This window comes from Poecilia mexicana, unplaced genomic scaffold (genome assembly GCF_051168715.1).
Source record: "Poecilia mexicana isolate PSO_F unplaced genomic scaffold, ASM5116871v1 scaffold_21, whole genome shotgun sequence".
NCBI classification, from domain to species: domain Eukaryota; kingdom Metazoa; phylum Chordata; class Actinopteri; order Cyprinodontiformes; family Poeciliidae; genus Poecilia; species Poecilia mexicana.
Window position 1 is genome coordinate 3,573,975 of NW_028263390.1, and position 27,013 is coordinate 3,600,987.

Below are 27,013 nucleotides of genomic sequence, written 5' to 3' on the forward strand. Positions count from 1 at the left end.
GACATGTTGTTGTTTGTCTTCCAGGGGTGTACCGTGTATCACCAGTTCCAAACACAAGCAGCAACACTGACTCCTCACAGTCATACAGCAACATCTAAATCAGTTCAAATCATGTCTGCAGATTTACACACAAAATTCTTCATTTTTTGTTGTTAATTTATTTGCAAACGCTGTTTTTAAAGATAGAAAATGTTATGATGCTGCAAATAGTCCATGCTCAGTTCCACAAACTTATGAAGGAAACTGAATTAGTATTTTAACCCAGTGGTACATCTCTTGTTTTTACTACATGTCCCTTTACTGCTGTTTCTGTCTTGATATTGTGAAGCCTACAGTTTCACAGTCAGTGTATGAGAGTTTTTACAGTGCAATGCAGAGAGATGAAAAGAAGGAAAATAATAATTTCCACCCCCCTGAACTTTTCCATTAATGTTACACAAGATCATTTCATGGATGATTGAAATAAAAGTTATATAAAATATGACGACATAAAAACAGTCACATTAGGGATTGCACTTAAAACTAAAGCAAAGATACAATGGTGCCCCTTTAGAACATGGAGCTAAAAATAGTATTTTAAAAAAATGTTGAAGGCTAATTCAAAAGCTGAGTAAAATTTTAATCTCTACAGAAATTCACATGAAATATGGATATTGGTTTGATTCCTATGCAAAGATGTGGACATTAGATGAGTTTGACTTGGGTGATGATTAAGAACATTTTATCAGAAAAGCTGCATATCCCAAAGGGTTGAAAATAAAACAGTTAATGAAGTGAAAGCTTAATGAACAAAAAACTTGTTCTCTTTTATCCCACACTGAATGCACACAGTATGATCTACTGGGCAGTTGTAGCAAATGTTTGACTCAGTGGCTGCAGTAAATAAAGTTACTTTTCTTGCTTTCAGTTGGATCAGAGTATTTTCCTCAACCTCTTTTTTTATGAAAACTATATAGCGCCTTTTTCTATAATGCAACTTTTATGAGAAAACTTGCAGAAGAACTTTTCCCATAATATATTAACATGTCCTAATGAAAATTTGTTACAGTTGCATCTGCTTAAAATATTATGTATTTTTTGTGGAATCATAAATTAAACACTTTGAAACAACATTTTTAAGTGTGTGTTTTCTGTCATGTCACACAGAAAGGCATCTTTAAAGCTGATATTTCTGTTAGAACTAACAACCCAAGGCACAACTAACCAACTAATCAAAACTATACTATAAATTAGGCCCATCAATTTAATAAGTACTAAAATAACTATTAAATTATGACAGTTTGAACATAATTTTGTTATTTAAAATATCTCTCAAGCGTGTGGGGAAAAATATTCTAACTGAGGTTTAAAAGTTAGTTGCTAGTAATTTGTATCCCAAATTTAAAACTGTGTCTTTCACCTGTTAACCTCATTTTTTAATTACCTATGTTGGTAAAAATTGCTCAATTGTTTTGCTGCAGTAGTTTTTTTTTTTTTTTTGCTGTTGTGTAAATAGTTCACTCCTACATGACCAAATGAATGTTGGCGCTTTCATTACATCAACACAAAGTTATTTACTTATTTTAAGCTTTTGAAGAAAAGTGCCCAAGTTTTACAGACATTCATACTCGGGTTGTTTCCACTCACACATATTTCCGTGATTGTTTCTGTCAGTTTTGGAAAAAGTTGTTTTCATTTTCAACATAAAGCCTGTAAGTGATTCAATCTTTGGCTGATGCTTGTTCTTCATTAATTTTGAGGTCATTTTCTGCTGCAGACTTTTCAGCAATCAACAGAAATCTGTCTTCCAGCAATATATGCAATGGACTGCTTTTGGATGGTGTTATTTGACTAGAGAACTTACCCTGTCAGGTTTGATGGAGTGTTTTGATTCAGTACTGCAGACTCCTCCTGGCTTTTTAAGATAGATTTTTTCTTTTTGCAACTAAAGTAAACATCAGCTGTTAGAAGGGTTTAATTGCTTTAATGCTGTTAACATTTTTTTATTATTGGGAAGAGTATTTCACCTTCCTAAACAGGTAACACACCTATTTAGGAATAGGTATTTCACCTATACAAATAGGTGAACAAAGGGTAAATGAAAAAAAATAAAATGTAAATTAAAAACTGAAAAAATTATTTTCCAAACTAATACTGATTCTACATAGTTTCAGAGCCTTTTCTTTGTCAAATGAAAATGATTTTATTTCTAAATCCAAGTGAGGTTATGCATAAATTTGGTCAGAACTGTAGAAAGTTACGCATTGTCCCCCTCGGCATGCGGAGAATGAACAAAAGCCGTCACCATCAGGACCTCAACTTGTTGTTGTGTCCGTCTGATTTGCTGAGTCATCATGAGAGCTGTGATTGCTTGTAAAGCCAAATCAGTAACAATGTGTTTTGGTCAAAGAGATGTTCCTCTGAAATGTCTGTTTGATGCTCGTGTTCAAAGGTAAAGTGAAAGGGATCGCTTTTAGGAAGGCAAATAACTTTAAAAGGGAGGTCAAAAACAAAAAAAACAAAACAATGTAACCTTTCAACCAAAGCATACCTATTTTCACTTCCACATTGAATAACACTTAAAGTTGCATTATCTAACTTTTTGTAAAAAGCAAATACTGTTTTATTTTTTACATATTTGTTAAAACTATCGTGACAGTATAATATGAGAAAGACCCAGAGCAGGTTGAAAGAGAGCGATTGGGGACAGAGAATACTTCTGTCCCCAAGCTCTCCTCTACAGGTACAATTCCAATTTGAGATTCTTATCCTATACGAGATAAAAAGATGAAGCTCAAGACGGCTGCAGTTAAGATGGTGATGCTGTGGTAGATAAGGACTCGCATTATTTGATAAAATGTCACAAATATAAGAGGCTAATTCAAGGAACTTCCTGTTAGGCCATGACGAACCTTCTCAGTAACTCAGTAACTCAGAGGCGGGGCTTGAGCATGACATGCCAGTCAACTGGAATTACTGGAACATTGGAAAGACTTTAATACAGCAATGAGAAAAAAAAATCTTTGGCATCTGTAAAAAGAAGCATAAAGAAAAGAAACTTGGCAGATCTCAAAGCTCTATAGCAGCAGAAACATAGGAACAGCTGGAGCGAAGCAAGCACGGCAGCATGCTTTAATGAGGTTAGATGACAGGATGACATTTGAAACCAGATATTTACACACACTCAATAAAAAGATAAGCAAGCATTTTTTTTCTCATGGTCTGAAGTTGAATCAGACCAAACTTCTTTTTAGGTCTGTTAGATTTACCAAACTTATTTCTGTTTGCTAAATACCAGAAAACTTGGTGAGAACATTTTTAGAGATGGTTTATAAACTTTCCTTAAATTCAGAAGTTTACATATATTTGGTCAGTATTTAATCAGGGTTAGCTGTCTTTTAGGCTGTGTTGTGGGAAGCTTGTTAAGTGAAATCTAAAAGGTTTGACCCAAGTCATAGTTTACTCAAGTTCTGGTCCATTCCTCTTGAGAGAACTGGTATAGCGTAGCCAGGTTTGTAGGCCACCTCAGATTTCATATCTTCCCACAGCTTCTCCACAGGACTGGGGTCAAACTGCCATTTGGCTTTTTATTTTTCTGTTGAAGTAAGAGCTTCTGCCTCGCTGAGTGGCCTTTCAGCCCATGTTGGTACAGGACCATTTGACTGCAGATATGACTGTTTTACCAACTACAGCAGCATCTACACCTGGTCTGTGGGTTTTGTTCTGGGTTCAGTCTGCTCATTTGAGGCCAGAACATATTCCTCTTTGGGACACAGAACTCATCTCCTTTTTGAGCGTTATGATGGTTGTACGTTCCCATCATATCTATTCTTGCAGATAATTTTTTGAACAGATGAATGCCTTCAAGCATCGGCAAATTGTTCTCATGGATGAACAAGATTTGTCTTCCTGATATCTTGGCTGATTTCTTTTGACTTTCACATCGTGTCAAACAAGAAAGCAGTGTGTTTAAGGTCTGGCCTTAAAATGCATCGTCGTTCTAACTAACCTAAAACAAAATAAGGTTGATCTGATTTAACTTCAGAGAGTGAGAAAGAATGCATGAGCTTTTTTTATTCAGTGTATGTAAACATCTGGTTTCAGCTGTATACTTTAAGCCGATTGTGCAAGTCTCAATCAATGTGGAATATTGATGACCCAGTCTCCCCTCTGCAATTCTGCCTAGGCTTGAACCCCCTTTTCCAACTAATCAAAATGGCTGCCTATGAATATTGACTTTAATGGAGCCACCATTAGTCACCACTCTCTGATCCCCCAAATCCACACCACCAGGATCCACAGCAGGGACATCAGTGTTGAGGAGAGCTGCAAAGAACAGGGAAACAAGGAAAGCGGAAACAGCCAGACACTTACAGTTATTAAGGCAAGTTCTGAAAAGTCAGCTTAGTGGCAAGAACAACATAATTAATCTATTTGTGTTTCACTTGGTGAAGTTCCTGAAATAAATTGATTTTTTAATATTCTGATTTATTGAGTAAATCAGAATATTAACTACAAATCTGTAGTTAAGCATTCCAAACCTTCTAAGTTCTTCATCTCAATTTAAGCTCTCAGTCATTCTATGCTGTCTTCAAAGGAGAAAAAAGTATTTAGGAAGGCATGTATAAAAATTAACCTCAGATGGATTTTTTTGCGATAATTTTCTACTTGCAGGTAATTAAAAAAAACATGACAGTTTAATACAAACATGTAGTTTAATACAAAAATGTAGTAAAATGTATGAAAAGTATGTTTAACACCTGGTTAAAGGTTAAATTTGTAAAGGTATTTTCAATCTGACAAAACAAGACTAATGGTAATAACTGCAGAGGCCCAGATCTGGCATAGCAGGCTGGAGAGGCCCAAGAAATAACCCAGCTTCTCTGCAGGCTGGAAGATACTAGCAAGAAAGGGATACATGGAACGCCACCTCAAAGTAGCCAGTCTAGTGTACAGAAACGTCTCTGTGGAATATGAACTGGAAACTCCAGGGTCAAAGTGGGAAAAACTAACCAAAAAAATTCTCACTATGTTTTCTGGCATTTAGCAAATAGAATAATTTTGGGAATTCTAACTAACCTAAAACAAGAGAATTGATCAGATTTAACTTCAGACAGTGAGAATAAAAATGATGTGCCTTTTTTCCACCATTTCCCAAGGTGATGGAAAATAACTGGACTCAAACGGACAAAATGGTAATGGGCAACCAACTCAGGGCCTCGTAGTTGTCATCCTTTCAGAGGAATGTTAATCTACAAATGGAATAGCATTCAGCAGAGACTGTAGGCCTTTAAATCACTTTTTAGCAGATTACCGTGCTAACTTACCTCATTTCACGGTTGACATTAGCAAACCATGTGGAGCGATGGAACCTGTTGTGTCACTGTCAGTGCACTGACTCTTCCTGGCTGTATTCCAGGAAGCTCTTTGTTGGCTGTTATTTAATGTTTTTATTGCTCTACTCTGCTGTCATTCACAGTGTTGCCTCAACAAACAGTACAGGCTGTAAGACCGAGAGAAGAATTATGGTAAGTAGGCTGATTATTTTCTGCTGTTTGATTCAGTCTGGAAGGTCTTTATGCATAATGTGGTTTATGTGAAAAATATTTTCTTTATGCTTTCCTTTATATATGACTGACACTGGAACAAAGAAAATCCATTTAATTTGTTTTAGGAGATTTACTTCTGCAAACAGGATTAAACTGAAGAGCTTCATGGCAGTTTTTCTTACTAACCTCTTTTCAGTTAACTCAGTTTATGAGTGTTTTGTTTGCTTAGGTGATATTTTACACTGATGTGTGTGAAAATGTAACAGAAAAACAAAAAATAAGGTTAGAGCTTGTTGGAAAGTAATTAATTTTGCTACATTACATGAAACTTTATGAAGGGAAAGAGAAATGGGCATGTCTGCATCTCTTTGGAAGGATATTCTTTTTCTGGACATTTTCTGCTGTTAGTAGCTGCTGCTAACAAATATGTTGCTGCTTTAATATAAATTAAAAAAAATAAAATATTCATCTCTACTAAATCAAAGTAAATAGATTTTATTAAAAGTCGTAGGATAATGGAATTTATTCCTAAAATATGCCTGGAATCCTTAAATGTGAATGAAACTAAACCATCTAAATGTTGTTTCTTTTTCAGCATTTGGTGTAATGTTCTCACTAGGACCCCTTATTGCTTCGTTTGTTCTTATAACCTAAGTTGCTCGTAAAAGAGTGAAGTGTCAGTTCGATCGTGAACAGAGTTTTTATACGGCATCTTCAGTTTAACTGTCAATTCTAGATGTTCCAACATTACAGATTTCCCACACAAGGTCCTGAATTGATTAGGTCTTAATGTCTCACAGTCATTTATTACTTTATTATATATTATTTGTAACTTGTCTTTTGCTCATCTCATGTTTTATAGTTTTGGCTCAATAATTTAGGCAATATCAAGCTTAAACCAAACTATAAAACTGCTTGTCCTGATGTTTTTTTTTTTTGTTTTTTTCAAAACATCATCTTGAAGTCATTGTTATCTGTAGCTGATCAATACTAGGAACTATTGCTGTTCTATGTTGTGCTGGTTTCATCAGATAAAATTGATCCCACTATCAGCCCTTTGGTGACTTGCTAGATAAGTTTTTTCGTTTTTATATTTTTGTGTTCAGCTTTGTTTTCCCAGCACTTTGCTTAAATAAGCAAAAGTGGCTTGTCCTTATAAAAAACCGAAACAGAAAAAAAATATTTTTATAATTTACACTTTCATTTCTGACAAGATCAAAATCCCCCGTGAGATTAATTTAGGATGTGAAGTGAAAATAAATGCAAGATTTGATGAGATGTTATGACTGGATCAAGAAAATTTCCGTCATGTTTTGGTAATCCATCACTTCTGCCTTGTGATGATCATAACATGACTGGTTTAGCCCGTCTAAACCCAGAAGCTCAGTTGTCTTCAATACATTTTCTCAGAAATATCTTTTACTTCTTCCTTAGAATTTTACTGATCCTTTTTCTGACTGTAATCAAGAAAAATCATTTTGTGTCTGAAGTTAGACACAAAACATACATTTAAATAAAAATGTAATCAAAATGTAAATTTATTTCAGTAATTAAATTTTAAGGTATTTCCTTCATACATTTTAGTTAATTTCATTCATTATGCCTTTGAGCTACATAAAACTTTTGAGTATTATGTACTTATTGGCTTGCTTATTATCTTTAGTCTTACCAGCTCTTTGTTTTTGATTTACAAGTTTTGTGCTTTTTCACCTCCATTGTTTGAAGCAGTGAAATTTAGTTCCACACCCTATAATTAAATATTAATCATTGTTAGTGTTTTCATTGTGACTCTCTATTAAATGAATTGCCCATTGAGACATGAATCAAGATTTGATTCTGGATCTGAAGGACCTGCTGTGGTTGATGAAGCCTTGGATTCTGCTCTCCGCCTGAAATCCTGAAGGAATTTGTCCAGCAGTTTATAACTTCTTTACACAGGAATTCATAATCTGAAAACTGCATTTTAGTTATTTTTTTATTTACTCTTTACCTGTATGACATACTAAGCAGTAAAACAGTAGTTGGTCTTTGTCAGTATGGGAATCTGATGTGACGGTGTCTGTAGTGTGACATTGGGTCCCCTTCGTGAAAATGCATTGTTGCTTTTGGGAAAAGATTGCCAAGCTTGACAGTCTGGTACATTCATTCTAAGGCATCCTGTGACATTTAAACACAATGACAAGCAGGTATGTAAACCACAATCTGTCAAAGTTTGACAGGCTGAAGAAATATTAGACCAAAGTACATTGAGGATTTCTGCCCATGTAAAAAGGCATGTTGAGGTCAAACCGGTTGGAACAGGTTGACGGGTAATCATGTAAGATTCTTGTTAACTTCACACTGATATTCTTTCAGTGGAATGAATTTCAGGTCAGGGAGTTTTAATAAAAAGTAAGCTATTTGGTCATCTGAGAATTTAATGTGAAGAGGTTTTTAAAAAGCTCCTGAGTATGTCCACATTTCTCTGTTATACTGGAGCAAATCCTGGCTAATAACAAATATGGAGTTATTATTGTATATTTTTAACTTAAGCAACCTAGGGCAATCCAAAACAAATGTAAATGATTGAATGTTAAAGAATTAAGGGGGAAAATCTATAATTGGGAATATTCACTGAAAGGCGTTAAGTTTAAGTTGTTTTTGTAAAATAATGTGGATGTAGATCAGCATGTCATCATAAAGTAGGAATGTTTACCTGCAACTTCATAAAATATGAATAAAAGCTTAGCTTCAATTCCAGGCTTAGTTTCATTATGTGGAACAATATTCACATTCATACATAATATGCAACAAATTAGCATTCATCACTGTGGACCCTGGTTCCTTTGGGTATTTTGTTAAGAATTTAGACCATTAGCCTAACCCTGAGCTTTCCTACAGGACTAAAGGCTGACAGTTAAAAGATAACTGGAGAAACTTTGTTTTTAATTTCTTTATAAAGTAGTAGCTTTTATGAATAGCAGACATATTAAAAAATAATTTCTTTATTTTTTTCTTCCACCTTTTATGCTTGCTCTGACTCTGATAGTATAACTTCTTTAACACCTTTCATACTCGAGACTGTTGCTGCTAGCAAAACTACCTTTTTTCAGAGCAGACAGAAACCCAGAGAAGGGTGAAAAACACTTTTATGAATGCAAAACTCTGGTTACACGTTAATTGGTCAGAGCTACTCTTTAAACATAACATAAATGTATGTATTTTTTACCCACTTCCTCTCAGGTTTCATTCTGACAGCAGAAGGATAATATTCTCAGACCCAACATGCTGTTCAGCAACACTGAATTTACTGGAAACACTGCGTGGCATCTTCAGCTGAAGTCATTTTGAAGAGTACAAGTCACTGAAGGTGTGTATAATAATAAAACACTGTGAAGTTGTCTGAAAATGTACCAGCAACCATTTGGATTGTCAGTTTTCATAAGACTTACTATTCAAACCTGATGTATTTCATAGATATAGAAGAAACAAAATCTAAAAGGACATTTTAAACAGTGATGTGGTGGTCACTTGCTGTTTTAATGTTTTTAATCCTGAATATGGGTCAGAATTGATCCTAAAATTTCCAAACATAACTTAAATTTAAGCATCTTTTCAGCGGTGGGTAGCTGGTTGAATTAATTTTAAGAGCCAATGTATTGCATTTTTCAAATCTCCCTGTCGCATATCCTGGATCTGCCTAGGAACCTATTAATAAATGACTAATCAGATAGGGTTAGGGTAGGAAAAGCACTAAAACATCTTATACAGTGACCATCATAGATCAGAGCTCTCCACTTCCAAAAGTATGTGTACCCTTAGGAGTGAGCTTATTTCTATTTATTTTGTCAGAATAATTACTCCTATGTTAATCAATGACAATACTAGCGTTTGGAAAGTGTATTCACAAAACCTAAATGGATGTCCTTTTTCCCCCCTTTGTCCTTCTCTCATTTCCTTGGAAGGAATGGCCTTAAGCCTGAAAACCTTGACCGTCTTTGCCCTTGGAGTGACTGTGCTTATTTTGGAAACAAGGAACCGTAACTTTCAGTTGCACTTTCCTGCCCTAGATTATCTGGTAAGACCACTTTATTTATTTATTTCACTAAACAGAAAACATGGGATTTGAGCGTTTCTATTTTTAGATAAATAACAGTTATTTATACTTTTCATCTGCCCTAGGTGCAGGAAGGAGAACACATTCTTCCTCACATACGGCAGGAAAGAAGTGGTTAGTGCGATGAGAACATGAATTAGTTGCTCATACTCAAAAAAAAAAAGATCCAACATTGACATGAATCCTTTCAAATGTTAATCTTCGCAGTGCTTTCAGACTCCGAGATTTACTCAGCAAACATTTTATTAAATGCATCGAACGTGGAAACCTATGAGCAGCTGCTGTCAACCCTGAACACCACCAGTTATCCTCTCCAGCTTGATAACACCACAGAGATCCAGGATATTACTGTTACAACAGGTGAGTGACGGCTGTAACACAAACAGCAGCAGTAACAACATTACATAGTCATCTTCTTCTCATCTCTCCTCACACAGTTTGTGTCTCCACTGAAACTGGTTTCCAGTGTGAGTGTGAAGAGCAGTTTGCTTGGCCGTACAGCACCTGCATCGCATATGGAGCTTGTGATTCCATATCCAGCGGCATCTGCAAATGCATCTCAGCGATCCCAGCTGATGGCTCTTCCTGTCAGCTGATCTCAGGTAATCACAGCTAAAGAAATGCAGTGGCATACGTGGTGTGTATTATAATGCATTTTATAATTTATCCTGCATGAGTGAACAATTAATAGCCCTGTGAGCAGTTAGTTGTCATTATTCGCCACCAACTGACTCTTAAAAGTCAAAATTACTCATCTGTCAGAAGAGTGCAGTACTCTTGAAGTTGCAAATAACATTTCAATAAAAAAAGGAAATAAAGAGAAAGATTTGAAAAGAATCAAATGTGAGAATCCCACTAGGAAAATGATTGAGAAACTGTGGTGCTACTATTTGTTGTTTGTCATGTTTATCCAGACAGACTGACTTATGTACGGAAGCCGAGAGCTTTATGTTCTCTGCGTAATTTTTTTCCGAAAGGTTTTCTCAAGATAATGAGCTTATCTCAAGAAAACAAACTTTGTTTTTGCAAGATGATTGGTTTGTGTGTGTGCGTGTGTGTTAAGCTTGATTCCATCCTACAAATGCATACGACAGCAGAGGGATAGGACTAATACATGTAAGTCATGGCATGTTTGTTTATCAGTGTCAGGTGCGCCATGATCTGACATTTTCAGCTTGAGTCCCTTCTTAGCCAGGCTTTAAGAACACTGAGAAACCGATCATGTTCATTCAAGAGAAGATAATCATCTCATTATTTCAAGTAAGCAGTCAGAGTTATTGTGTGATAACATAAATATGTTATATCGATTAAAAATGAGTGTGACTGCTCTCAGTGATTCTTGAGAATAGGGACAAAATGGGTTTTAATTTTCCCATATTTTTTTTTAATTATTTCTCAACCTTATGTATGCAAATATGACAAATAATGTTTAGAAAATATGAAGATGCTAAGGTACAGGCTCCCAGTTGCGAATTTTTTTTTTTTAAAAATTACATTTTTAATCGACCTGACCCAAAACTTTGTCATCACCATCTGACAAAAATAAATCTAAAATGATTTTTAAAATACCCCATTAGTGATATTTTTACTCAATTTACAAACAAATGCTTCTCAAGAAATAAAATAAATATTATTTAAAACAAAAAACAAGAAAAAGTCCATCTGATGGAGTTGACAGTGCATGACAGAGTTGACACAGAACTGAAGGTGGTGACAAACTAGTGAATAAAATGAAAAACTTGGTACATGTGAAGTAATGCAATTCATGTACAATACATTAAAATGAATTAGTTGCACAATTAAGTGAGATTTGACAACAATTTCACTGAAAGAGTCAGAAAAACTCTGACGGAGTTGACATCTGACGGAGTTGACGAAATGCCAAACTACCTCAATTTATATGATGTTATTCTGAAGGAGGCCATATTGTAGCTCGTCAGGTCCAAGAAATCTTTACAGTTTACCAAAATTAAGCTTTTATTTCGCAAAATTTAATCAAAGTTTTGTAAATTGTCAGTTATGGAGTTGACACATCATGGTTGTGACAAACAACTTAGGAATAAAACAGAAGAAAAAACTAAAGAATAACTTAAGCTAACCAGAGCTAACTAGCCCTCCTAGCAAAGGAAAAGACAACGTCATGGGGTCCTCAGAAGTTCTGGTGCCCCCCAATAATGCCTGATTTTTTTACATTTTTTCATTTCTGACGGTGTTGACAAAAACTAAGGACAAATTTTAACGGAGTTGGAAAATATCTAAAAATTATTTTTAATTCAATTTACCGATACTTTTATAATTATTTATATGACTACTTATATAATATATAATTTTAGTATTTCTTTAATTGTTTTAAACTATAAGAATGTATTGAGTTCTGCTCCTGGACAAGGGCTTTTACAGGCATCATCCACCGACTACAATGTTTAAAATAAAAAAAATATTCAGCAAAAAAAAAGAAAAATATACATTGTTGTGCTCACATGACCCAGGTTAGTTTAGTTAGATATTTGAAAAAAATATATTTTGTGTATATTTTATTCAAATTTCATGCTTTATCCATAGGACCTGTTTTGTCCCTATTCTCAAGAATCACTGGTTGGAAAAGTGGCTAAAAAATTGTGTCTAGATGTACATACAATCACCATCAGACTTCAGACTAATAGCATCACCATGCATGCTGCACTTTTTAGACTGTTTTGGTGAAAGACTCAATAATCAAGAATAAGTATGCTGTCAGTTTGCAATTATGCCATATTGTGTTGTTCTATAAGTGAACGTAACATTTTACTGTCGCAATGCAAACAAAGGCAGGTCTTAGTCATAACATGGCCCTTTACAATGCACAGCCATTTGAAATTTGCATAAGTTACACTTTACTGTATTTAGTGACGTAAAAGACTTCCAGACACTGATCGATATCTTTACTGCAATTCTTGTGCTAAAGTGCAAACTTAAACAGAACAAACGTAAAAAAAATTCTGTAAACAATATAATCCGAGAAATTTGAGGTTCAGCTCCGTCTTATTTTAGTTTCCTAATTTTAATGCTACTCAGACAAACAAAACCCAAATCACACATAACTCCTGTTTCCACTGCCTTCCAGAGCTGCTGGTTCAAACTGAATATGTGATCGATCTGGAGCTGAATCTAACGGACATCACAACAGTGGACTTCCTTAGACGTATCCTGAGCAATGGCAGCAATTTTCTAACCCAGAGTCCGACAGTGAATGTCACACAGCTTTACCTCTCTACAGGTAACAGAGGAGCATCATGGGAAACCCTGGAAAGTCCCCCATTGGAATCTTGATTCATTAAATGTTTGTTTCCTGCAGTGTGTTCTCCAATCAGTGGTGATTACCAGTGCAGATGTGAGGATCAGTTTCGTTGGCCATGTGACCAGTGTGTAACATATGGATCATGTGACAACATCACTGGTGACGCATGTGGCTGCATCAGTGGCATTCCTGCTGATGGACAGTACTGCCAGTCTGAGGATCAATACAGTGAGTTGTTCAATACAACCTTCAAATCTCTTTATTTGTTTTTACTGTGTTGATCTGCTAAAGAAAAGCTCGCTCATTTTTATTTCGCTGCTTCATGAGGTTCATTCATAATGTGCATTTGAATTATTTTCTTTACAGACTTTACATCATGTCCTGCTACAACACACACTCCAGGTAAGATTGAAATGCAGCACAGCCACAAACAAAAACAAAAACACATAATGGACAGGAAAAGTGTGGGATTGTCAATATGTGTTCATTTAAATTAACTGAAGAATGCATTTAAAAATGTCATCTCAAATTTTAGGTCTATCTAAAATGTCTTTGTCTTTGCATAAATCATATTTCCTAAACAAACTAGTTTCAGCAATGTTGCAGAGAATTTAAGGAATGTCTGTATCTGAATGGGTGCCAGTAGAAAGCAGAAATGAAAAAAATAAAGAACAATAAAATGTTTTACTGAAACTGGCCTCACGTAGGCCAATATCAGCAAAAATGAAGATGTGGGGAAGGTTTTTATCAGAAAATCTTGGACGCATTTTCTCATTGTTTAAGTTGGCCAGCATGCACCAGTACCAGCACTTTTCAGTGCGTAGGCCTTCTGGGAGTGTTTCCAGTGTTGTAACAGGTGTTACATTAGATCAAGGGAGGTTTCCCTTACACTAATCTAAGGAAACTCAATAGAAATGCACACAGAGCAAAATACAGGAATAAACTAATAAAATAAATACAAAGGGATAGACTGATATGGGAAGATGGTCATAATAATTACTCGACATGGCAAGACCTGAAATGAAATAAAAACACAGATCATGATATATATTTAGGTAAAAAATTATATATTTTATTTTTCAGAAGAAAGACAAGATATTGTTGCCAAAGTGCCACGGGTTTGTTGAAACCAGGCCAAATACTGAGAAGAATTTTCTTTTACACTGAATGCATTTGATAAATCCATGAATGCCAATGTGTCAGACAGTTCATATACTTGTAGCTAAACAGGTTTCTCATGAGATCATGTGATGCTTCCCAGCCAATGGCATGCAGACATTATTGGTAAAAATGTGTTTGCTTCCTTTCATTAGAACTTAATGACTTTTCCAAATGTGTTACTTTTTTTAAATTCTAGATACCTTTGGTTAAACAAGAGCGAATGTGTAATGCATCAAGTTTGTTCTTTTGAGGTCTATTAACGAGCATAAAAAAACAAACATAACTCCTGTTTCCACTGCCTTCCAGAGCTGCTGGTTCAAACTGAATATGTGATCGATCTGGAGCTGAATCTAACGGACATCACAACAGTGGACTTCCTTAGAAACCTCCTGAGCAATGGCAGCAATTTTCTAACCCAGAGTCCAACAGTGAATGTCACACAACTTGACCTGTCTACAGGTAACAGAGGAGCATCATGGGAAATCCTTTAAAGTCCCCTGTTGGAATATTGATTCATTAAATGTTTGTTTCCTGCAGTTTGTTCTCCAATCAGTGGTGATTACCAGTGCAGATGTGAGGATCAGTTTCGTTGGCCATGTGACCAGTGTGTAACATATGGATCATGTGACAACATCACTGGTGACGCATGTGGCTGCATCAGTGGCATTCCTGCTGATGGACAGTACTGCCAGGCTGAGGATCAATACAGTGAGTTTATCTGGAGTTTCTTGGATTGAAAATTTAGGATAAATCTTTAGATTCAGGTTATTTATGGGAGGCCTTGTTCTAACAAGATGTAGCAATTTAAGCTAATTGAAGTGTTTTGTTTCAGAGTTTTGTGTTTTTAACTTTGCACAGCTATGTTTATTTGTTGACTGATTTAAAGGCATACAAACAATAACTGGTGCCAAAAGCATGTCGTTGTGTATGGCAGCCATATTGGATTTTGATAATTGGTTTGATCAGCTACTTGGTGGTTTTTAAATAGGAATTCTGACACTGGGTGCCTTTCTCCTAATACTTATAACTTGGAACGTTGAAACTCAGGTTATTGATGGGAGGCCTTGTTCTACTGGAGCTAACTGAGAGTGAGAGCAAAACCATTTCCCTCAGGAATGTCAGAGAATGGATTCGTGTCAAGCACTTACTCCTTTACTGTCTTCATCTTTACAGACTTTACAGCATGTCCAATCACCACAACAACTCCAGAACCAACAAGTAAGACTGAAAGCATGGTTCATGTTGATCAACCACTCAGCAGTACATATTTGAAAGGGTTACATTGGTATTCATCCTATTCTTATTCATTTCTTCTTTCATTTGTGCCTCTACAGGTCCACCAGTCTTCCGTCAGTACCTGCTTTCCATTGAGCTGAACTCCACAGATGTTACAGCTGTAGAAAAGCTGAGGAACATCAACAACACCATCAGCATCAACAGGAACTTACGAATCTCTGATGTTAACATTACGACAGGTTGGACTAAACAGATTTCAGTGGATTCTGAGGCTTAAACAGAAACATTTGAACCAATTTCAATAAAACAAACTGCTGCATGTTCTGAAACTGATCACATATTTCCTTTGTTTTGTCGGCAGTGTGTTCTCCAATCAGTGGTGATTACCAGTGCAGATGTGAGGATCAGTTTCGTTGGCCATGTGACCAGTGTGTAACATATGGATCATGTGACAACATCACTGGTGACACATGTGGCTGCATCAGTGGCATTCCTGCTGATGGACAGTACTGCCAGGCTGAGGACCAATACAGTGAGTTTATCTGGAGTTTGTTGGATTGACAATTTAGGACAAATCTTTCTGTATCATGTAATGTCCAGGAATGAAGAAACAGGTCAGATGTGCATGAAACAAAGCACAAAGTGATAATTTTTACACATTTAACACCAATGAGGAAAATCTAATCTTTGAAGTATTTGAAGAAGTAAAATGGTGGTATCCTGACTGTTGTCAGCACCTTTCCTTGAAGCTTGGTCTGTGTCTGATGGTTTACCCACCATCAGACTGGTTTGCTGTCTAGACATCAAACTTATTGAAACTTTAGCTTCAATTATGCATTTGAGTTCTTGATAAATACTATTCTGTATCATCATTTCATTTTTCTTAGTGAATGAGCATTTTTAGTTCTTTAGGGTACAATAACTTGTTGCATCTTTAGTTGTTTGGTGTACAATGACTTGATGCCAAATCAAACTACATTTCTGCATCAGTACCTCTTAAATTTCATGGTTAGATAAGCACATACATCTAAAAACAGCGCCACCTCTTATTAAAGTCTTGCAGTACTATTGGATAATAAAAAATACTTGTAGATAAAAGGATAGGCTTCAACTAATTAAACAGCTAGCTTAAAGGCCAGATGGAAAACTGGCTACTTACCATAGTAACCATCTAACCAGAAGTTGTAATTTAAGCTAATGGCAGTGTTTTTTTCTGATTGTACATTAAATTTGCACAGCTATATATATGTCTTTGACTGATTAAATGGCATACGTACAATAACTGGTGCTAACAAAACATAACTGCAATTCTTCCAGTCGTTGTGTATGGCAGCCATATTGGACTTTGACAATTGGTTTGATCAGCTACTTGGTGGTTTTTAAATAGGAATTCTGACACTGGGTGCCTTTCTCCTAATACTTATAACTTGGAACGTTGAAACTCAGGTTATTGATGGGAGGCCTTGTTCTACTGGAGCTAACTGAGAGTGAGAGCAAAACCATTTCCCTCAGGAATGTCAGAGAATGGATTTGTGTCAAGCACTTACTCCTTTACTGTCTTCATCTTTACAGACTTTACAGCATGTCCAATCACCACAACAACTCCAGAACCAACAAGTAAGACTGAAAGCATGGTTCATGTTGATCAACCACTCAGCAGTACATATTTGAAAGGGTTACATTGGTATTCATCCTATTCTTATTCATTTCTTCTTTCATTTGTGCCTCTACAGGTCCACCAGTCTTCCGTCAGTACCTGCTTTCCATTGAGCTGAACTCCACAGATGTTACTGCTGTAGAAAAGCTGAGGAACATCAACAACACCATCAGCATCAACAGGAACTTACGAATCTCTGATGTTAACATTACGACAGGTTGGACTAAACAGATTTCAATGGATTCTGAGGCTTAAACAGAAACATTTTAACCAATTTCAATAAAACAAACTGCTGCATGTTCTGAAACTGATCACATATTTCCTTTGTTTTGTCGGCAGTGTGTTCTCCAATCAGTGGTGATTACCAGTGCAGATGTGAGGATCAGTTTCGTTGGCCATGTGACCAGTGTGTAACATATGGATCATGTGACAACATCACTGGTGACACATGTGGCTGCATCAGTGGCATTCCTGCTGATGGACAGTACTGCCAGTCTGAGGACCAATACAGTGAGTTTATCTGGAGTTTGTTGGATTGACAATTTAAGACAAATCTTTCTGTATCATGTAATGTCCAGGAATGAAGAAACAGGTCAGACTTGGACAACAAAACAAATTGTGATCATTTTAATACATTTAACAAATGTGGAGAGGAATGACTGTTGTTTTCTTTCAACCTTGTCTGGATATGGTTATTTTGTCTGTCATAGACTGGCTTCCTGTCCAGTTCTGTCTCTTAATTAGTAACAAACAGAGGAAGAGTTGGTGTCTTTTATTACGTGAAATAAGTGATTTTTTGCTATTCACTTTTATTTATTTGAAATCCTCCTCAAAATCATACTCTATCATCATTTCATTATTTTTCTTAATTCTTCTTAAACTTTGATTTCCACGAATTTAATGCCTAATCAAACTACATTTCTGCATCAGTATCTCTTATGTTTGACAGATAAGTGCATATATTTAAAAACTGCTCCACCAGCTATTATAGTATTGCAATAAAATTGGATAATACAAATACCTGTACATTAAAAGAATACGCTTCAACTAATTAAACATCTAGCTTAAAAGCCAGGTGGATAACCAGCAGGGTTTACTATGTTAAACAAGGCTAACAAGATGTAGCAATTTAAGCTAATTGAAGTGTTTTGTTTCAGAGTTTTGTGTTTTTAACTTTGCACAGCTATGTTTATTTGTTGACTGATTTAAAGGCATACAAACAATAACTGGTGCCAAAAGCATGTCGTTGTGTATGGCAGCCATATTGGATTTTGATAATTGGTTTGATCAGCTACTTGGTGGTTTTTAAATAGGAATTCTGACACTGGGTGCCTTTCTCCTAATACTTATAACTTGGAACGTTGAAACTCAGGTTATTGATGGGAGGCCTTGTTCTACTGGAGCTAACTGAGAGTGAGAGCAAAACCATTTCCCTCAGGAATGTCAGAGAATGGATTTGTGTCAAGCACTTACTCCTTTACTGTCTTCATCTTTACAGACTTTACAGCATGTCCAATCACCACAACAACTCCAGAACCAACAAGTAAGACTGAAAGCATGGTTCATGTTGATCAACCACTCAGCAGTACATATTTGAAAGTGTTACATTGGTATTCATCCTATTCTTATTCATTTCTTCTTTCATTTGTGCCTCTACAGGTCCACCAGTCTTCCGTCAGTACCTGCTTTCCATTGAGCTGAACTCCACAGATGTTACAGCTGTAGAAAAGCTGAGGAACATCAACAACACCATCAGCATCAACAGGAACTTACGAATCTCTGATGTTAACATTACGACAGGTTGGACTAAACAGATTTCAGTGGATTCTGAGGCTTAAACAGAAACATTTGAACCAATTTCAATAAAACAAACTGCTGCATGTTCTGAAACTGATCACATATTTCCTTTGTTTTGTCGGCAGTGTGTTCTCCAATCAGTGGTGATTACCAGTGCAGATGTGAGGATCAGTTTCGTTGGCCATGTGACCAGTGTGTAACATATGGATCATGTGACAACATCACTGGTGACACATGTGGCTGCATCAGTGGCATTCCTGCTGATGGACAGTACTGCCAGGCTGAGGACCAATACAGTGAGTTTATCTGGAGTTTGTTGGATTGACAATTTAGGACAAATCTTTCTGTATCATGTAATGTCCAGGAATGAAGAAACAGGTCAGATGTGCATGAAACAAAGCACAAAGTGATAATTTTTACACATTTAACACCAATGAGGAAAATCTAATCTTTGAAGTATTTGAAGAAGTAAAATGGTGGTATCCTGACTGTTGTCAGCACCTTTCCTTGAAGCTTGGTCTGTGTCTGATGGTTTACCCACCATCAGACTGGTTTGCTGTCTAGACATCAAACTTATTGAAACTTTAGCTTCAATTATGCATTTGAGTTCTTGATAAATACTATTCTGTATCATCATTTCATTTTTCTTAGCGAATGAGCATTTTTAGTTCTTTAGGGTACAATAACTTGTTGCATCTTTAGTTGTTTGGTGTACAATGACTTGATGCCAAATCAAACTACATTTCTGCATCAGTACCTCTTAAATTTCATGGTTAGATAAGCACATACATCTAAAAACAGCGCCACCTCTTATTAAAGTCTTGCAGTACTATTGGATAATAAAAAATACTTGTAGATAAAAGGATAGGCTTCAACTAATTAAACAGCTAGCTTAAAGGCCAGATGGAAAACTGGCTACTTACCATAGTAACCATCTAACCAGAAGTTGTAATTTATGCTAATGGCAGTGTTTTTTCTGATTGTACATTAAATTTGCACAGCTATATATATGTCTTTGACTGATTAAATGGCATACGTACAATAACTGGTGCTAACAAAACATAACTGCAATTCTTGCAGTCGTTGTGTATGGCAGCCATATTGGACTTTGACAATTGGTTTGATCAGCTACTTGGTGGTTTTTAAATAGGAATTCTGACACTGGGTGCCTTTCTCCTAATACTTATAACTTGGAACGTTGAAACTCAGGTTATTGATGGGAGGCCTTGTTCTACTGGAGCTAACTGAGAGTGAGAGCAAAACCATTTTCCTCAGGAATGTCAGAGAATGGATTTGTGTCAAGCACTTACTCCTTTACTGTCTCCATCTTTACAGACTTTACAGCATGTCCAATCACCACAACAACTCCAGAACCAACAAGTAAGACTGAAAGCATGGTTCATGTTGATCAACCACTCAGCAGTACATATTTGAAAGGGTTACATTGGTATTCATCCTATTCTTATTCATTTCTTCTTTCATTTGTGCCTCTACAGGTCCACCAGTCTTCCGTCAGTACCTGCTTTCCATTGAGCTGAACTCCACAGATGTTACAGCTGTAGAAAAGCTGAGGAACATCAACAACACCATCAGCATCAACAGGAACTTAAGAATCTCTGATGTTAACATTACGACAGGTTGGACTAAATAGATTTCAGTGGATTCTGAGGCTTAAACAGAAACATTTGAACCAATTTCAATAAAACAAACTGCTGCATGTTCTGAAACTGATCACATATTTCCTTTGTTTTGTCGGCAGTGTGTTCTCCAATCAGTGGTGATTACCAGTGCAGATGTGAGGATCAGTTTCGTTGGCCATGTGACCAGTGTGTAACATATGGATCATGTGACAACATCACTGGTGACACATGTGGCTGCATCAGTGGCATTCCTGCTGATGGACAGTACTGCCAGGCTGAGGATCAATACAGTGAGTCCTTCTCTAATGTTTTTTTGTTTCAGTCTTCAGTTTGTGTGTATATTTATACACATATTTCTTTCTATCGTTTTTGTGAAGTTTATATCTCCATTCCCAAGACAGTGAGATTTTGCCATTACCTGTGTAATGATATCCATTAAATATATTAATGGATATTTTAAATCGCTGGGCATGTGACCAGTGTGTAATATATTTGTCATATGACAGGCCCACCAGTCTTCCGTCATCACCGTTTATTCCACCAGCTTTCAGGGTTTATATTTACTTAATCTGATTAACATTTTCTGTATATCAGTCCCTTAACATATCTTTACCTTTTTTTCATTTTTTCCTTCATAAATCTTTAATTATTTTTTTTAAAGTATTTTGAGATGAGTTTGCTTTACGCTAACTCTCTGTGGTCTTGCTCTTCATATGTATGGGGCATTGTTACTGTGCCGATCTACAAACACACCCTGATCATAAGTGCTTGAACTGAAGCCACAGGAGCTTCTCTTCAGTTGCCCTGGCTTCTGTTCAAGAATGTAGGAATTCCTCTTTCAGAATGACAGGAAACCTTTTAAAACACACTGAAGAATTAGCAATAATGACAGCACTGTTTGCCGGTAATGAGGTGTGTGACATACCATCACCCTGCCTACTCATGCCCTTATTCCTGAGTAACAAGTTTGCTAGTCACACCTGTTCAAATCGCTTCTCCTTAAGCCTTTTGCACTACATTAACGCAATACTCTTCTTAACTAAACACAACCAATTGTTAGATTTCACATCATTTTTTAAGACATTCTTCAATCCACATGAACATTCATATGTGCACTTGTGCTATTAAGTTGTTCTACTCTACCATACATTTATCCATCTACTGTTTTCTGCTTAAACTAGATTGGATCATGATGATTAACCGGTCCATTAGAAAAACTTATTCCTCCATTTTCCCAGTGATACGATGATGCATATTTTTGAGAATTACTAGACGAGGCCTCCAACAAGTTTTGGGTCTACCCCAGGGTTCTCTTCCAGCCAAATATGCCTGAAACCCTCTAAAGCAGTTGTCTGTAACTCCAGTTATAGTGTTCCTATCCTCAGCCTTTGGATGCTTTTTCGCTCCCACACAGGTGAATCAAAAGGATAAATAACCATATCAGCAAGTTTTGCAAAGGTGTGATCATGAAAGCCTTTCTTTGTTTCAGGTCTGTTGAAGCATCGATGCATTTAGATGTTGCAGGACAGAACTTTGGCTTATCTCAAAGTTCAGTTGCGCTATGCTTTTAAAGACTGCAGTACTTTGAAACTGCCTCCTTGGCAAATTCTAAGGAATTCACCAAGGTGGCACCGTGTTCATATACCTGTATCCTTTCAATTCCCCATTGCTGATGGGGAAGCAGTGACTTAACTTCTAAGTCTCCCACCTCATGACAGAGCTCATTGGCTTATCTCAAAGTTCAGTTGTGCTGTGCAGGAAACTTGTTTTCCTGCTTTTAACCAGGTTGTTCTTTCTGTCATAATCCATACCTGATTACCGTAGGTTAAGCTTGAAACATAAACTGGTAAATCAAGAGTTTGCTTTTCCGTTGAGCTCTTTCATGAACATGATAGATCACTTCATTAACCACCCTTTCTCCATCCAAAAAAACACCTCAAAACAAGTTGGAGAATTTGAAGTCCTCCATTAGATGGTATAACACTGGACTCGAAATATGGTTGGCTTTGTCCCAAGAATCCAGACACAGACAGCTCTTTTTATTTTGTAAGACGTGATAGTCCTGAAAATTAAGCCCCCTACCACGTAGGAGCATCCCCAACAAAACAACTCAATGACTTAACTGTTATGAGGACACCCATGTCCTCATGAACCCATTGACTAACATCTAAGTGATTCGAGGGTGAGGTATAGATCTGGCCAGGAAGAAAGCCACACTGTTCCTCCTTCATCCAAGCACTGACAATCTATCAGAGCATTATTTACAACGCCCTACTGTAAGCTTCCCTACGAGTGGTGAGGAGCAGGATTCTTGACAACTCTGCCACAAATCTTGTCCCAGTTGACAATGCAACTTTGAAGAGGCCTTTCAAACTCAAAACGTTTTAGAAGCCTGGAATGTATGTCCCCTGTACATAGACTGCAGAGTCTATGTTTTCTTTATCTGTGACGCTGTCTCCCGTTGTCCAATCCTCTGAACAAGAACCCCTTCAGAACGTTCAACATTGGGATCTGAAAAACTGCCAAACTGATGCATTATAACAAAAATGGAAATTAATTAAATGTCACTGAAATAGTTGGTGGCTTTAAATCTGAATTGAACACTTCTAACTTCAAGTTAGTTCCTTCTCAAAAACAAATGATTGGATGTTGATCCATTCTCATTCCCTTCTTTAAAAGGAAGGGAATGAGAAGGAACATTCCTTGTAAACATATTGGTTTGGTTTCAAACTTATAAATGAAAAACCGATGATTATACATTGATTATAAATGTGACAATTTTTGACAAAGTTGAGTGACTTTGAAGCAGTTTCTAAGCATTCATGTTATTGTTTTCAGCTGGTTTACCGCCACACAAAAACAGTAAAAGCACTGCCGTCTGCTGTTTTGAAAAATGTATGACAGTTATTTGCTTTTGGCTTGGATTTGAGATCGCCCTCCAGAGGACAATTTGTACTCAAATAGAAAAAAGTTTCTATTTGAGTACAAATTGTGTATATATATATATATATTTTTTTTACCTCCTTTTTTGCTATTTTTGCAATCTTTTAAGTTTGGAAATATATCTGAAATATTTTAAAATACTATTCAAAAGCATGCTACAGTTGTGGAATGTGAGGACAATAGTGCATAGATGTAAATCTAGATGCTACTCTACCACTGTACAAAAAATAACTCATAACATACTCAGGATAACTTTAACTTTTGATAATATGTTGACGTCTGTCTCTTTTTATCTGTTCAGACTTTACAGCATGTCCACGAACATCAACAACGGGGGTACCAACAAGTAAGTCTTAAACCATATTGTGTGAGGTTAACCCATGAGACCATGTGAGCTTCAAAAATATGTAAATTCTGTACGTTATTGTTATTTTCAGCTGACACAACCTCACCAGAGATCCGTCAATACCTGCTTTCCTTTGAGTTGAAAACCACAGATGTTAGAGCTGTAGAAGAGCTGAGAAACATCACCTCCCCTATCGGCTTCAGTGGCCGTCTACTGATCTCTGATATAAACATCTCTACAGGTAATAACTGTACCTTTAGCAATATGGACAAATTACATTGGATGTTTTATTAAAAACTTAAAATTAGCCTGTCTCGTTTTCAGTGTGCTCCCCCTACAATACCAGCTACCAGTGCAGATGTGAGGATCGGTATGGCTGGCCTTGTGACATGTGCTCCACTTATGGCCAATGCAGCAGCATTCTGAACACCTGTGGATGCATCAATGCACTCCCTCCAAATAATACTTACTGCCAGCTTCTGTCAGGTGGGAGTAGGAAGTTTTATTTTACTTGGTTATTTAATTGTTATTTGACCGGTTTTACTTGATAAAGAAAATGTCTTTTTCAACAGATCTTGGTTTCTGCCCGACACAATCACCAACAACTGGTAAGAAATACAATACTCTTCCTTCTACAATATTGTAACATTTTCTGTTTTCAACCTGTATGGTAGAGTTAATTGAAAACTTTACAAATACACAAATATTTTTAATTAATTTAATTTAACATAGTACTGTTACATTCTTTGTTGTGTAAATATTCCAACAAGAAGATATTTTGACAGATATTGAAATATGCAGTTTCCAGAATAAAAGTTTTTCCAACTTACATAATAATAATAATAATAATAATAATAATAATAATAATAATAATAATAATAATAATACACCCGGAACAACAGCCATGAATACTACAACACCTGGAACAACAGCCATGAATACTACAACACCTGGAACAACAGCCATGAATACTACAACACCTGGAACAACAGCCATGAATACTACAACACCTGGAACAACAGCCATGAATACTACAACACCTGGTACAACAGTCATGAATACTACAACACCTGGTACAACAGTCATGAATACTACAACACCTGGTACAACAGTCATGAATACTACAACACCTGGTACAACAGTCATGAATACTACAACACCTGGTACAACAGCCATGAGTACTACAACACCTGGTACAACAGTCATGAATACTACAACACCCGGAACAACAGCCATGAATACTACAACACCCGGAACAACAACCATGAATACTACAACACCCGGAACAACAACCATGAATACTACAACACCTGGAACAACAGCCATGAATACTACAACACCTGGAGCAACAACTATGAATACTACAACACCTGGAACAACAGCTATGAATACTACAACACCTGGAACAACAGCCATGAATACTACAACACCTGGAACAACAGCCATGAATACTACAGCACCTGGAACAACAGCCATGAATACTACAACACCTGGAACAACAGCCATGAGTACTACAACACCTGGAACAACAGCCATGAGTATTACAACACCTGGTACAACAGTCATGAATACTACAACACCCGGAACAACAGCCATGAATACTACAACACCCGGAACAACAGCCATGAATACTACAACACCTGGTACAACAGCCATGAATACTACAACACCTGGAACAACAGCCATGAGCACTACAACACCTGGTACAACAGCCATGAATACTACAACACCTGGAACAACAGCCATGAGCACTACAACACCTGGTACAACAGCCATGAGTACTACAACACCTGGTACAACAGCCATGAGTACTACAACACCTGGTACAACAGTCATGAATACTACAACACCCGGAACAACAGCCATGAATACTACAACACCCGGAACAACAACCATGAATACTACAACACCCGGAACAACAACCATGAATACTACAACACCTGGAACAACAGCCATGAATACTACAACACCTGGAGCAACAACTATGAATACTACAACACCTGGAGCAACAACTATGAATACTACAACACCTGGAACAACAGCTATGAATACTACAACACCTGGAACAACAGCCATGAATACTACAACACCTGGAACAACATCCATGAATACTACAGCACCTGGAACAACAGCCATGAATACTACAACACCTGGAACAACAGCCATGAGTACTACAACACCTGGAACAACAGCCATGAGTACTACAGCACCTGGAACAACAGCCATGAGTACTACAACACCTGGAACAACAGCCATGAGTACTACAACACCTGGGACAACAGCCATGAATACTACAACACCTGGAACAACAGCCATGAATACTACAACACCTGGAACAACAGCCATGAATACTACAACACCTGGAACAACATCCATGAGTGCTACAACACCTGGGACAACAGTCATGAATACTACAACACCTGGGACAACAGCCATGAATACTACAACACCTGGGACAACAGCCATGAATACTACAGCACCTGGGACAACAGCCATGAATACTACAGCACCTGGGACAACAGCCATGAGTACTACAACACCTGGGAAAACAGCCATGAATACTACAACACCTGGGACAACAGCCATGAATACTACAGCACCAGGGACAACAGCCATGAGTACTACAGCACCTGGAACAACAACCCTGAATACTACAGCACCTGGAACAACAGTCATGAGTACTACAACACCTGGGACAACAGCCATGAATACTACAGCACCTGGAACAACAGCCATGAGTACTACAGCACCTGGAACAACAACCCTGAATACTACAGCACCTGGAACAACAGCCATGAATACTACAACACCTGGAACAACAGCCATGAATACTACAACACCTGGGACAACAGCCATGAATACTACAGCACCTGGGACAACAGCCATGAATACTACAGCACCTGGGACAACAGCCATGAATACTACAGCACCTGGGACAACAGCCATGAATACTACAGCACCTGGGACAACAGCCATGAATACTACAGCACCTGGGACAACAGCCATGAATACTACAGCACCTGGAACAACAACCCTGAATACTACAGCACCTGGAACAACAGCCATGAGTACTACAGCACCTGGAACAACAACCCTGAATACTACAACACCTGGGACAACAGCCATGAATACTACAACACCTGGAACAACAACCATGAAGACTACAACACCTGGAACAACAACCATGAATACTACAACACCTGGAACAACAATGGTTAATGCTACAATAGTTGTATTAGGTAAGGTACTTTTATTATTCAATAGATAAGTTTCCTTAAAATAGATTAGCAGCAATAAATAATTATTCATTTTATATATATTTATATAACAAT

The 27,013-nt window shown here is 37.0% G+C and overlaps 1 protein-coding gene across 8 annotated transcripts in view; it reads left to right on the top strand.

Annotated features, from left to right (window-relative positions):
• The window catches only part of LOC106908073 (uncharacterized), a 110,347-nt gene that overhangs the window by 50,075 nt on the left and 33,259 nt on the right, over nucleotides 1-27,013 (top strand). For 2 of the 8 annotated variants that reach the window (XR_015761765.1, XM_088001820.1), the window contains exons 1-28: nucleotides 94-5,507; nucleotides 8,751-8,877; nucleotides 9,473-9,585; nucleotides 9,690-9,738; nucleotides 9,832-9,984; nucleotides 10,062-10,226; nucleotides 12,728-12,880; nucleotides 12,959-13,129; nucleotides 13,268-13,303; nucleotides 14,369-14,521; nucleotides 14,600-14,770; nucleotides 15,236-15,280; nucleotides 15,397-15,537; nucleotides 15,660-15,830; nucleotides 16,871-16,915; nucleotides 17,032-17,172; nucleotides 17,295-17,465; nucleotides 18,454-18,498; nucleotides 18,615-18,755; nucleotides 18,878-19,048; nucleotides 20,088-20,132; nucleotides 20,249-20,389; nucleotides 20,512-20,682; nucleotides 23,637-23,681; nucleotides 23,773-23,922; nucleotides 24,006-24,167; nucleotides 24,254-24,289; nucleotides 24,584-26,920. Coding sequence is in view for 7 of the 8 variants with exons in the window: in XM_088001820.1 (XP_087857946.1) it covers nucleotides 9,475-9,585; nucleotides 9,690-9,738; nucleotides 9,832-9,984; nucleotides 10,062-10,226; nucleotides 12,728-12,880; nucleotides 12,959-13,129; nucleotides 13,268-13,303; nucleotides 14,369-14,521; nucleotides 14,600-14,770; nucleotides 15,236-15,280; nucleotides 15,397-15,537; nucleotides 15,660-15,830; nucleotides 16,871-16,915; nucleotides 17,032-17,172; nucleotides 17,295-17,465; nucleotides 18,454-18,498; nucleotides 18,615-18,755; nucleotides 18,878-19,048; nucleotides 20,088-20,132; nucleotides 20,249-20,389; nucleotides 20,512-20,682; nucleotides 23,637-23,681; nucleotides 23,773-23,922; nucleotides 24,006-24,167; nucleotides 24,254-24,289; nucleotides 24,584-26,920 (5,320 nt within the window). In the remaining variant the exon portion in view is untranslated. Of the gene's footprint in view, nucleotides 1-24; nucleotides 5,508-8,750; nucleotides 8,878-9,472; nucleotides 9,586-9,689; nucleotides 9,739-9,831; nucleotides 9,985-10,061; nucleotides 10,227-12,727; nucleotides 12,881-12,958; nucleotides 13,130-13,267; nucleotides 13,304-14,368; nucleotides 14,522-14,599; nucleotides 14,771-15,235; nucleotides 15,281-15,396; nucleotides 15,538-15,659; nucleotides 15,831-16,870; nucleotides 16,916-17,031; nucleotides 17,173-17,294; nucleotides 17,466-18,453; nucleotides 18,499-18,614; nucleotides 18,756-18,877; nucleotides 19,049-20,087; nucleotides 20,133-20,248; nucleotides 20,390-20,511; nucleotides 20,683-23,636; nucleotides 23,682-23,772; nucleotides 23,923-24,005; nucleotides 24,168-24,253; nucleotides 24,290-24,583; nucleotides 26,921-27,013 lie in introns of those variants that run through there. The other 6 variants (XM_088001818.1, XM_088001819.1, XM_088001814.1 and 3 more) reach the window with 5 other exon arrangements.